At 46.2% G+C, this 13,070-nt stretch overlaps 1 protein-coding gene across 1 annotated transcript in view; it reads left to right on the forward strand.

Moving 5' to 3' along the window:
• Ppn (Papilin) overlaps window positions 1-13,070 on the forward strand; it is a 40,202-nt gene that overhangs the window by 22,298 nt on the left and 4,834 nt on the right. Inside the window, exons 16-34 of the mRNA XM_067287324.1 lie at window positions 481-622; window positions 689-872; window positions 942-1,988; window positions 2,063-2,415; window positions 2,479-2,655; window positions 2,729-2,905; window positions 2,966-3,142; window positions 3,215-3,391; window positions 3,465-3,644; window positions 3,710-3,919; window positions 3,991-4,161; window positions 4,224-4,418; window positions 4,490-4,675; window positions 8,456-8,515; window positions 10,803-10,973; window positions 11,095-11,267; window positions 11,337-11,424; window positions 11,493-11,651; window positions 11,726-11,773. Coding sequence (XP_067143425.1) covers window positions 481-622; window positions 689-872; window positions 942-1,988; window positions 2,063-2,415; window positions 2,479-2,655; window positions 2,729-2,905; window positions 2,966-3,142; window positions 3,215-3,391; window positions 3,465-3,644; window positions 3,710-3,919; window positions 3,991-4,161; window positions 4,224-4,418; window positions 4,490-4,675; window positions 8,456-8,515; window positions 10,803-10,973; window positions 11,095-11,267; window positions 11,337-11,424; window positions 11,493-11,651; window positions 11,726-11,773 — 4,075 coding nt within the window. The remainder of the gene's footprint in view (window positions 1-480; window positions 623-688; window positions 873-941; window positions 1,989-2,062; window positions 2,416-2,478; window positions 2,656-2,728; window positions 2,906-2,965; window positions 3,143-3,214; window positions 3,392-3,464; window positions 3,645-3,709; window positions 3,920-3,990; window positions 4,162-4,223; window positions 4,419-4,489; window positions 4,676-8,455; window positions 8,516-10,802; window positions 10,974-11,094; window positions 11,268-11,336; window positions 11,425-11,492; window positions 11,652-11,725; window positions 11,774-13,070) is intronic.

Genomic DNA, 13,070 nt, shown 5'->3' on the forward strand with positions numbered 1-13,070 from the left:
AAACGTACAATTACGTAAAAAACACCCGCAGGCACAAAGTATTACTTATTTAACGCGTTAAAGCTAGTACGATTCGACCGATTAGTCTAGTAATGCGTACAAATTGTAAATATCATTAAGGCGTTTTTAAAAGTAACCAAATTATTTAGGCCGTTGTACTCAGCATTTAATCAGTTTCGGGTTATCGTCGACCCGTAAAAAAACTTTCGTCCAATGATCAACTAACATTTAGGTAACGGACGTTTGCGACGATTCCTGTCCTAACGAAATTTTTTTTATGGCCATCTTAAGTCTGCCGACAATTATACGAAATACGAGATAGAATTATGCGTAAGATTTAGTATTTAGATTCGGATATAATTTCGTATTCATCTCTTACTTGGTCGGGCCGAGTAATTATATGAAATTTGGTCCGGGCGGATGGTCTCGTTTAGATTCGTAAACTATTTTAATAACGGGTGGATTTTTTTTCTTGCCAAGTGTTCGGCTCCCTGCGGAGGAGGTCACAGGGTGAGGAAAGTGATGTGTCTCCACAAGGAAGAGATGGTTTCCAACAACAGGTGCGATCCCAGCACCAGGCCGTTTCACAAAGAGCCTTGCAATCTTCATCCGTGTGACGAAGGTAAGCCGCGGACGACATAACTACCTTCTGGATAAAAAGCGGCGGCTAAAACTGAGTGCCTTTCAGATGAAATTATGATGGTGGGAGGCTGCAAGAATTCCAAATACGGCTGCTGTCCGGACGGAGTGACGCCAGCGGGAGTTAATTTCGAAGGTTGTCCCCCAGTGGAGGATGTGCCACCTGAAGGATGCGAAGGAACTGAATTCGGATGCTGCGCTGACGGAGTGACTCCGGCTCTGGGTCTTTTCAAGTAAAGTACATAACGATTGCGGGTGGGGGAGGGAAGACGCAATGTCTAACTCTTGAACGCATATTTCAGGAAAGGATGTCCCAAAACGGACACGTGCAATGACACCAAGTATGGCTGCTGCCCGGACGCCATTACACCGGCCAAGGGCCCGGAAGGAGAAGGATGTCCGGATTCGTGCCAGACCACTACCTGGGGCTGCTGTCCCGATGGTCTGACCCCTGCTGCCGGAGAAGACCAAATGGGCTGCGACCCTGTTTCGGCCAAACCCTGCTACAACACCCCCTTTGGCTGCTGTCCAGATGGAATAGCGGTGGCCGAGGGGCCCAATAATCTGGGCTGCGAGGACCTGGCCTCTTCCGGAGAAGAATGCGTCGACTCCCGCTATGGCTGCTGCCCGGATGGCCTGACTCCAGCTGACGGGCCCCACGGACGAGGTTGCCCAGAAGATGGTGCGGTGGTGCGGCTACCCGCTCCCACTGCCTCCACTCTGTGCCACCTCAGCCGGTTTGGCTGTTGTCCGGACGGCACCGCAGCCCGGGGACCCGAGGGACAGGGATGCACGGAGGTGGAAGGCAGTGGCGAACCCCTGGCGGACTGTGCAGACACAGTCTATGGCTGTTGCCCCGACGGAATCACCACAGCCTCTGGTCCGCAGGCTGAAGGATGCGAAGAGATCGAGGTGCGGGTGCACTGCGGACACACCGCCCACGGGTGCTGTTCCGATGGAATAACTGCCGCTTCTGGTCCCAGAGGAGAAAATTGTCCTACCACCACACCTGCTTCAACAGAGAGTAGTGAAGAGGAGACTGTAGAATTACCGGATTCTCGAGAGACCACCACCTCTTCTTCTTCATCCTCTTCTTCTTCTTCCTCTTCCGAGGAAGATGACTCAAAGAAGGAGGAATCTACCTGCTCCCACACTCGTTACGGCTGTTGTGCCGATGGAATCAGCACTGCTCTGGGCCCCAATGAGGAAGGATGCTGCCATTCTTCTCTCTATGGTTGTTGCCCTGATAACTCGACCATTGCCCGAGGTCCAGATTTTGGGGGTTGTGACTGCCACACCTATCCACACAGCTGTTGTCCCGACGGAGTTACACCTGCCAGTGGCCAAGGGTGAGTTTTCCCGTTTTGTTTTGATCTGCCTTTGGAAGGATTGGTTGTTCTAAGGCCCGAGTCTTCATTTTCAGGTATTACGGCTGCTCCTGCCACACCTTTCCTCATGGCTGCTGCCCGGACGGTCGAACTGCTGCCACCGGTCCTGATGGCCAGGGATGTTCCTGCAAAGAGCTGACTTATGGTTGCTGTCCGGATGGAAGAACTGCTGCCTCTGGTCCAGGATATCAGGGATGTGGCTGTCTGTCCTCCAAGTTTGGATGCTGTCCAGATGGGACCACTCCCGCCGGAGGACGTCACTTCGAAGGCTGTCCCTGTGTCACCACACCCTACGGGTGCTGTCCTGATGGCGTCACAGCGGCACGGGGAACTGATTTCGAAGGTTGTCCCGAAACGCCATCGCCCCCAGTCACCGGAACTGCTGGAGGTATGTGACTTATTAATTATCCAGAAAGAGACTGAGGAGCTTATGACCCATTCTACTTTTCAGATGCCTGTGGCCTGCCCAAGGAGCGCGGATCCTGCCATGATTATGCAGTCAAGTGGTTCTTCGACATGAATTACGGAGGATGCAGTAGATTCTGGTACGGAGGTTGTGACGGGAATGCCAACCGATTCGACACACAAGAAGAATGCCAACGGATCTGCGTCTCCCCCGAAGGAACCGGTAATCTCCCTTCCACCCACTCAATTCTCTTTCCATTTTTGGCAGGCCCACCCATCGCCTCCTTTCTTTACAGATGCCTGCTTTCTTCCGCGAGTAACGGGACCCTGCGAAGGCTCCTATCCCTCCTACTACTTCGACAAGTCATCTGGAAAATGCCGTTCTTTTGTCTATGGAGGATGTCTGGGAAATAACAACAGGTTTGAAACTGAAAAACTATGCCGACAGACCTGCATCGAACGAGAGACCCTAGGTGAGTAACGGGTGTGTGGCTTCTGCCCGTCGTCCTTTTCTCAATCCTCTCTTCCCCCAGATGAGTGTGAACGGCCTCTGGTGGTTGGGCCCTGCAGAGGAGAGTTTCCCAGGTGGTACTATGACAAGTACGAAGGACACTGCAAACAGTTCTTGTATGGAGGTTGCAAGGGAAACGGAAATAACTTTGAAAGCGAGAGACTGTGCGTCGAGCGATGCGCGGCTCCCAGCGAAAGAGGTAAATTAGAGCCAGCACTCCTCTCAGATCTTTGACCCTTTTACACTTGTCTGCACCGGATTTTTCTTTCAGAAATTTGCATCTTGCCAAAAGTGGAGGGTCCCTGCTTGGGGAACTTTCCTAGATGGTATTACGACTACATGGACGGGCACTGCAAGGAATTCATCTACAGCGGTTGCCAGGGGAACAGAAACAGATTTGTCACCAAGGGACAGTGTGAGAAGATCTGCAATGCCACTCGCGTGGCTGGTGAGTGACTTGGTCATTTTCTACAGGGGCGGTGAGTGGTGTGCCAGTCTAACTTTTTTTTGTACCCGTTCAGTGTCTTCCGACATCTGCACCTTGCCCAAGGCAGAAGGTCCATGCCGAGCCGCCATACTGCACTGGTTCTATGACTCTGCTGCAGGTAGATGCCAACAGTTCTACTATGGAGGATGCGAAGGAAATGCCAACCGCTTCGAAAACCGCGGTGACTGTGAGAGGGCCTGCCTGTCTGACCGAGGTAAGCAGTTCGGAAAACTGGGAGTAGCCCTTCTGGTTTTTGTCACTGATCACTCCCGTTTGCAGAGAGAAACATCTGTCACCTGCCCCGAGAGAGCGGCAACTGTTTTGACTTTGCAGAACGCTGGTACCACGACGCCGACGCGGGTCAGTGCCGAAGGTTCTACTACAGCGGGTGCGGGGGCAACGAAAACAACTTTGTCTCTTACCACGAGTGCGAAAGAAAGTGTGGCAAACCCACTTCCACCGAGTTTCCTGAAGACGTCTTCAGCAAAGGTGAGTGGGGGGCGGGAAATAAAGCCCAGAGCTGACTTTCATCCTTCATCAGGCTCCACCTTGGTTTTCAGAATATTGCTTCCTGGAACAAGAGGCAGGACCTTGTTCGAAGAAAGAAATCCGCTGGTTCTATGACAAAACCGATGGTGTGTGCAAGGAATTCTACTATGGAGGCTGCAATGGAAATGGAAATCGCTTTAGATCTAGGAAAGAGTGTGTGAAGAAGTGTGGAGATTCTCAAGGTAGAAAGTAGCTGAAAGAGCGACGAGATTGTCGTTTGGCATTAACCGCATTTTTCTTGCAGATATTTGCACCTTGCCCAAGGTGCGGGGTCCTTGCAGTGGCTCATTCCCCCAGTGGTACTACGACCGGACTGCTGATCGCTGCTGGGAGTTTTCTTTCTCTGGATGCCAAGGCAATGCCAACAGATTTGACAACAGAGAGAGCTGCGAGCTCCGCTGCAGGAAGAACGTTCCCGCCGAAATTCCAGTAGCGGATGGTAAGTTTCTTTGCCAGCAGCCCAACCACAATGTCACTGGGGTAGAGGCTAAAGGCATTTTCTAACCACAGATGCCTGCGAGCAGAAGGAAGATCCTGGTCCCTGTCTGGGTTATTATCTCCGCTGGACCTACGACAAGAACGAAAATCTTTGCAAAAACTTCGTCTATGGGGGATGCGAAGGCAATGAGAACCGCTTCGAAAGTCGAAAAGACTGCGAGAAAAGGTGTGTGAAGAAACATGGTGGAAGCAGACCCGGTGAGTCCACTTCTTTGGACCTAGTACTCGCGCGTGCGCAGACGCACGACTGAAGGCAGAATGCGAAAACTGCGCAGGTGGGAGTAATCTGCAAAACGTAAAACGTGCGTTTAGCGTCAGACACCTGGAGGACGTATTTTACGTTTTTCTAAGTAAAGAAATTCTGTTAATGGTTAAAAACTGAAATTATAGTGAAAAAAGAGTAATTTTCCAAAACTCAATCGATGGGAAAAGCGAAACGGCGACCTGGAAGATTTCTTATAAATTTCAAAATTCTGTAGAGTTTTGCCAACAAAATATTATTTTTAGAACGTATGTAGTTTGTAGATTGCGCGCACCTGCTTGTGATGTGTGGATCCGAAGTTACCAAGTCTGCCAGGAGTCTGCCTCTTTCTTTTGATTCCAGATATGTCCTCAGTGAAACGCGGCCAAATTTTCCCTAACCTTTATTTCGCGTTTCTTACGCTTCCCCAGTGGAACGGAATCCACCGGTGCTCTGCCGACGACGGTGTATAAAACCGGAAAAGTTTCTCTTATAATTTAGTTTTATGTGCGGCGTTGTATCTATTCCGTCCGAAAAATAACTTTGGTTGCTACGGAAGCGCTTCGTTCTAAAAGACAGAGGTAAAGAATAATAATAAAATATTGAGAAACATAATTTGCAATAGAGGCGCCAAGATCCTTCGTTTGAATTCGTCTAGTAAAATAGTTAGGTCAACAGTTGCCTAACTTTTCCGATGAAAAACGCATTGGATGTGACCGCAGTTGGTGTGCCGTGCTGCCAGTAGAAACAATTTAATCCAATAATTAATTTATTTCTGTAGTTTAAGAGGTTTTCTCTGTCTTCGTTACCCGTCTGTTAATATAATGGGTACCAGTGTACAGGAAACCCATACCTACGCCTCGAGTAACCCGGTTGGTGGCAGCCGTGCCAATAGCGTTGTCTTTGCAATTTATAATTTCACTTATTTTAAATCCCATCTACAAAAAACTTTGTTCTTTTAACTTTACCTTATTTTGTTCCGGTTTTCCCGGCTCTAACACGAAAAAGTATCGGAATCGTGTTCAAATTGATCTCAGTATTTTGAAATCTCCACGTTTCGAGACCCCTAACACCACAAGTCATAAAACGGGGAAAAAATGCCGCGCGCGCGTAGGTATTTATTTCGCTTAATACCTCCGGATGGGGTAACGATTAAGAAACGAAATTTGGTTCGGTAGCTTACTTATATAGGGCATCGATGCTATTAAATTTTGGTGGTTAGAGGTCGAAGTGTGTGGGGAGAAAGAGAAGTCACTTGTATCTCGACTGGGTTCGGACTCGGCTGCGTTCGCACTGTCCGCCACCATGATAAAAACCCACAGCGGAATTTATTACTTTTGTAATAAATTCCGCTGTTTACATCGAAGAATTAACACTTCCTGCATATACAATTTTAAAACGGACGAGTCCACGACCGTAATGTAAATTGGGCATGCTCGAAAACTAAAGAACAATACGAACACTGGCGATGAACGAATATCACGAAAGACATGTCGTCGTCGTGTAGGATTTGTGGTCGCTATCTTCGGCAATATGAACGGTCTTAACCAACATTTTACTGGTTATTAACATTTACAATGCTTTTTCTTTTTATAAAACCCATCCCTACCCTCAAAATTAAGCCTTTTGCCATTTTATAATAATTAATAATATAAAAAGTTTATAACAAAAGAGCAGATGGCGCCACAGACAATTTTTATTTTGTAGTGTTGGTGTTTTTCTACAGATAGGTTATGCGACTCGTTGCTGATTATTATTTATTTCGAGTCCACGGCCTATCTTCATCTCGTAACTTTTGAAACATCGGTAAACTTAATTTTTAACTTTTGCACGACTTTTCTAGTGTATCGACAGCCGAATGCCGTAATCTTAAATTTAATATTTACAAAACGTTCGTTCAATGTATATGTTTAAAAATCAATTCTTGTTAGTTTGTCCTTTATACAAATCCTTATTCTTAAACCGATTGGGACCAAAGTTTCTATGACTATTACTTAGACCTGGGAATCAACACTAAGCTATATATTACGTCTTAATATTGGGGTAGTGTAAAGATTACGCGTCCTTTACATGTAGCGCCATCTGCTGGCAACAATAAATGCTAATCGTTGATTTTTGGCATGTTGATATTGTTGGTTTGCCTGCCGACACCCGCCGAGTAATTTAATGCCTGCTTAAATAATGAATTTTCACTGGAATCACGTTAAAAATTGTCCCTTTAGATGAGAGTCCATCTATTGGGAGACAGATCTGCACAGAATTTTGCTAAACAAATATTTCGTCTCGGTGATGGAAAATTCGCTGAAGATCCAGACTGTAATTTGATAACATGTACTACGTAAACTCCAAATGGATATACGAGAGATCAGTATTGGCATCTAAAATAAATGCTTTGCCGAATGCACCCGGTGGTGTTTTTAAACTCCTCGAAACCAGTAGGACTACCACGTGGTAACCTAGAGCTGTTAGAACTGTAATTTGAAGCACCAATAATGGTTTCGCGAAATTTGGAACACCAAAGAGAATGCTTTTTTATCTTTGGTCCGCAAAACCCAGCAATTTTTTTTTTGTTTTTTACAGTTTCGTTATTATAAATACTCGGGTCAATAAATGCACGTTTTAGTTACTAGGACCATTGTTTATACCACCCTTTCTCAACTCCACACCTCTCGAAAACTGGAGCAACGCCTGCTTTTTGAATCACGTCGCTAGTAAAATATAAACGTACAGTACAGTAGCTTTGTGTCTTTATTAGTAAATGATATTTTTGGCTTTATCGAAACTCGATTCGAAATTTATCTCGCCCGTTGCTGTTCATTTTTCTATCTGTGTAGACGGTCATTTTTTATCCTGATGTCTCTTCACTTTTGGTTTTGTATTTTAACTTTTATTGGATCTGTTTGTTTTTAGTGGAAAGATCTCACGCCTTAAGGAATTACCGATGGAGTGTATAAATAATTTAATGTTGCTTGTTGGCCATAAAATCGTTTAGTGTGACGCATAAATATTTCGCCGAGTATCGGTGCCTTAATCGTAGAGGTTTGCTCTGGCATCCGAGTCAAAATTCAAAATAATTAGTATTTTTGAAAATAATTGACTAAAACTAGTGTAAAAACGCTTATTTACTGGTCGGTTAAACATTTCTTGGCCGTAAAGTACACTATTCTTGTACAATTACCCAAACTATTAATATTTCGTTAACCGAAGTAAGTCTCATCGAAATTAATTTGGATAACTTCCGTTCGGCTGTATTGCGCGCATTCGAAACGTCCCCATCACACGGCCGTAATGGATTCTCGGCCGAATCCACGGGGGGAGTGCAATTTAAAAGAATGAGAGCGCTGTCTCTACGTAATATTTATTGTACGATGTGTCCAGAAAGTAGGATTTGTTCCGTTTACTGTTCGAATTAAATATTAACTACTTAGATTTATCTACTCAAAAAGAACTAGTGATCGAAAAGATAGTAGAATTTCGGATGGAAAAGTATTCGAGACTCTTTGATATACGATATTTCGAAATATTTTTCCTATAAATTCTCTTTTTTCCCCTTTGATATAATCGAATGTAGAGAGAGGAAGGAAAAGTTGGATTAATTCAATACGGGGACATTCTAAGCCGCCATTTTCAGCGGAGAGGGGGCGTACGTTTCGACTGTCAGTCGTTCGTCTTAGCACGCTAGTACTAGGCTTAACATTCAGAATTTCATCGATTAATAGTACTTACGCACTTTTCAGAAACATCAGTTTATAGCGAACCGCAGTCGCCGGCCAGCAATCACATTAACGGAAACGGAGGTAAGTTTTCGCCATTAAGGTTTGTGGGTACGGGCGGTTTCGCGTAATAGGCGACTGCGATCTGAGATTTTGCCACACCGCGAGAATAGGGAATGGCGTTTAGGACGGAAAAGCGGCGATAAAACGCTACTATGTAATATTGCCGCCATCCTTCCGCGAAAGTCGCGAGTTGACACCGCTATGGTTAATGTTACCTATAGTTCCGAGATGGCGGCTCTTCTGATTCCAGCAAGAAAACAGTGGGGACGCACCTTCTAACGTAACCTAACCTTTTCTAATAATTTTGTTGGTAATAATTATGGTAATTTATTAGAATAGGTTAGGTTAGGTTAGAACGTGCGTCCCCACTGTTTCCCTTTTTCTATTTGCTGGAATCAGAGACGAGCCGCCATCTTGGAACCATAGGTAACATTAACCCAGTTACTAAACGGAAAGAACCATAGATGGCCGGAGAAGACATTTACGTTAGAGGTTTTATATTTCCATAGAGCTTCTGCCGTAGATGAGGGCGAAATTCGTCTAGTAAAATACGTGAAATTGCTTGTTTTGTTAGTTACCGCCACGCCACTCGGGCGATGTACCCAGGAGGGATCCCTTCTGGGAAGTCTTTTAAAGGTAACTGGCTCCTATTTAGGCTTTAAAAATGCGGAGAAAACCCGGAAAACTCCACGTTATTTCTCCGTGCGAAGTTTTTCTTCGTCTTCTAATCTGGTACTTGGTCGGTGGCCACGATATGTCACGAGGGCTATAACACCGAAGAATCCATAGAAATGAGATTATTTTACCAGAACGAGGCCGAGTTTAGCGCCCGTCACCGTCGTCACATCCGGGAGGTTCCGATATAGGCCGGAACGAGTTTTCCGACTAACTAAGTTTTCGTCGTTCCGCGATGACGGTGGGACGTGGCGATACGTTTTCGGCTGTACCGAAACAATAACGCCGATTACGGGAAATTTCTCTCTTCTGGCAAACGGCCTGCAATTGTAACCTAAGCACTAACCACCGGGACGAAAGCTAACTCTAAAACATTCGTTTCTAACGCTAAGAGAATTAAAGGAAGGCGGCCGGCGACGAATAAAATAAAGGCACGGAGTGGCGGCGTCGCGTTATAGTTAACCTATAGTACCGATTCGATCGACCTTTACCGTTTTTGTACAGTATCTATGGCCTTCTGGTCGGTACGCGTGTCTTTTCTTTCTCCGTTTTTGACCCGGGGAAGGCCGCCACTCCGATCGGGAACCGAAAATTTTTGAGGGTGGCAAAAATTTGGAAAAACTAAAGTTTACGCGTACGAAATAAGTACGATATATAAAGAAAGGAATGCGTTACATATGTATTAATACAGCGATTCTCAACCTTCTTAGCTCCGCGACCCCCCAAATAGTAAATATAAATAAAATTCATATTTCGCGACCCCCGCCCAAAGGAATAAATAACAGTAAGCCTTACTATTACTAATTGAATTTTGTCTGTAATTATAAATGTAAACAAATGCAACCATCACATTAATTTCTTTTCTTTACATGTGCACTTATTGTAAGTAAAATGTTTATAAGTTTATAATAAATGATTTTATCTCATAAAATGATTTCATTATTGTTTCGCGACCCCCAGGTTGAGAAACGCTGTATTAATGATTATTTATTAATGTCGATACGTTGAAATTGTACGAAAAAACGATGATTTTAGTTTATGCCCATTTGCACATTATGAAGGAGAATAGCGAAAACTAGTTAATATTTCTACACACAGAGGGCGTAAGTGTGACGGACGGAGACAGCCGTACGATAATTCGAAGCGAAACGCCATAATTTTGAAGGGAAGACGCGATAAATTTTTCCCGTTAGATCGGTAACTCCGCGGGCCGAAGTGGAGGTTTTATCGGACGGAAGATAATCGACTCTGACTGATATTGTTTGCCGGAACCGGCCGTCTTCCTACTAATTTTATCAATACAATAACTGTTAACAAATGTATGTCGTCTGGCCACTAATCGCCGCGTCGGAGCCGTAAAATTACAAATAACTTACTAACGACTAACCTCCGCTCGTCCGGATCCGGCCGCCCGGCGGCGTTTCTTTGTCACCTAGATTTTTCGGCGGGTTTAAAGCACCCGGGCCCACCTCCGCCGTGCGGAAGGAGGCTCGGGCGTAATTCGAAAGTTTGTTTCCGTCCGGCGAAAAGGAAGAGAGACTTTCGGGACGAATCCGGACGAACGAGACGCGATGGCTCTGAGCTTTTGTTGTTTTTGTAGCATGAATTTGTATTTTGCCACTCGTTAACGCAGATGTGTGTCAGCTGCCCGTGGAAGCGGGACCTTGCAGCGAAGTGCACAGTCGTTGGTTCTACGATTCCGAGAGTCAAAATTGCTTGCCTTTCTCCTACGGAGGCTGCAAGGGCAACAAAAATAGATTCAAGACTTACGAACTCTGCATGCGCTTTTGTAGCGGCGTACGATGTAAGTTGATGCTTTTACTACCAAATTAATAATAATAATAATAATAATAATCCCGGTCGGATTAAATGTCCGCGCGCCGTCCCGCCCGTCCCATCCCGGTAACCCGTCTCGTTTTGTCCAGCCGCTCCCAGAGACGAAGCCGCCACGCAGACTCGTCCGGAAATTCCGGTGGAGGTAGTGGACGCCCTGACCTGTCCTCCGTCGGGATGCGAAGAGCTGCAGTGTCCCTACGGCGTGGACCGGATAGACGACGACCGTGGATGCCGGATCTGCAGATGCACCAATCCCTGCAGGGTGAGTTCCTCTCCCTCCTCCTCTTCCCCTTTTCCGCCCTCCTCCTCAATCCGGCTCTCTTCTCCGCAGGATCACCGCTGCCCGCCTGACACTCAGTGCGTGGTGGAAGTGGACGGAGCCCGAGACCCTCCCGTTCCCGGAGCCACCTGTCGTCCCAGTAAGTGCCGGCACCCCTAATTGAGGGCATTCCTGCCACCCCAGTAACATCCGACTTTTCCTTTGCAGCCAGCAAGCCGGGCCGGTGTCCCGGGCTGGAGGAAGCGGGCCGCGGTTCCGAGTGCGTGGACAGGTGCCACAACGATGCCTACTGTCCGGGAGATCAGAAGTGTTGCAGCAACGGATGCGCCCTCCGCTGCGTCGATCCGCTCTTTTCCTCCACCTCAGGTAAGGTCCCGCCGAAAATCGTAATTACGCGTCCGAAAGCCCGAAGTTCTCACTAATGCGGATTTCTTTTGCAGTGACCATGGAAGCGGCGACTACAGAGGCCTCCACCCTTCCCCCCGCAGGTAAGTTTTTTCCGATTTCCGTGCCGAAACGCGAATGACGTCGGCCGGTGCGTAAAGTGGGGGGCGCATCCGAGACCAGAATTCTTTGCTTTTAATTGTAACGTAAGAAACTGTAAGGAACGAAGGAGAAAGTGGAAAGCTGTTAATTAAAGGGACGATTTTAAAGACGGGGGCGAGTGACTAACGACCGATGGATGACTCCGCGTTAGGCGCCAGAGATCAGACCAAAGGCGTTTCGTCTTTTCAGTTAAGCCTAGAACTCGCATGCGGAAACGGTTGCCGTTCTGTCGTCTTTCCGTATCGCGTGTATTCACGTACGGAAAATGCCTTACAGTTGAAACGCGCGCCATCTGCCGACCATAAATATAAACAGCTACAATAGGTAGGCCACGTGCCAGTAGTCGAAAATGGCGCCGACCAGGATATCGGTTAAACTTTCTAAGTTTGCCTACCATCTTATGGCCAATAAAAAAGCTCAAAAACGTAGAATTTGGATAGGAAAAATGTAAATTGTTGAAAATAAGGAATCTCGAATAGTTTCGTACTCGAATTACTCGACGCCATTCCCAATACTATACGCAGTAGGCGTAAGTACCGTACGTCTATTTGGCATTAATATTTAAATCGGATAATAATATAGAATATAAACGAAATATATTAGCGTGTTAGTATACTGTGTAAATAAAGCTTTTTAGCTTGGCCCACCGCCATAGTTCGAATGATATCGTCCCACGTGATCTTTATGACGACATTCCTATCGGTCTAATTTTTACTGTTCCGCTTTCCGCCGCGACAAGTCGAAAAATTTCAACTTCGTTTTCCGTCGGCTTAGATGGCAAAAGTGACGTCATTTTGCCGTTCGGTCGTCCATTTCCGTGTGCGAGTATCAGGCTTTACGAATTTATTCTACACGTTACGATCCTTCCGAAACTGGTAAAGCCTCCGTCCAATAGGTTTTTTTTTAATGCCCAGACGTTTCCACTTCTATTTTATTGGAGGAAAACCAACTAAAAAGTTTAGAATGCCGTCTCTCCCCTGGATTAGGATACGGATGCCACGCTTCCGTAGAACGCCGCTCGGCTAAATTTCCGGTAGCTACGGATAGAACTAAACGTATGGCGCGTGGCCGGATTAAAGGGGTAAATCGTTACTCGAGTGTGTACTTTATTTTCCGGTGCCCTCTGGTAGCTACGGGAAAGCCGGTGGGCAAATCTGCCCGAGTAACCTAACCGCCATCCGACTTTACCGATAACGTGGTAAATTTCGCAACCGTTATAATTAAATCCGCATCTACGTT

This window comes from Centruroides vittatus, unplaced genomic scaffold, assembly GCF_030686945.1.
Source record: "Centruroides vittatus isolate TY-2023 unplaced genomic scaffold, ASM3068694v2 scaffold_450, whole genome shotgun sequence".
Classification (NCBI taxonomy): Eukaryota; Metazoa; Arthropoda; class Arachnida; order Scorpiones; family Buthidae; genus Centruroides; species Centruroides vittatus.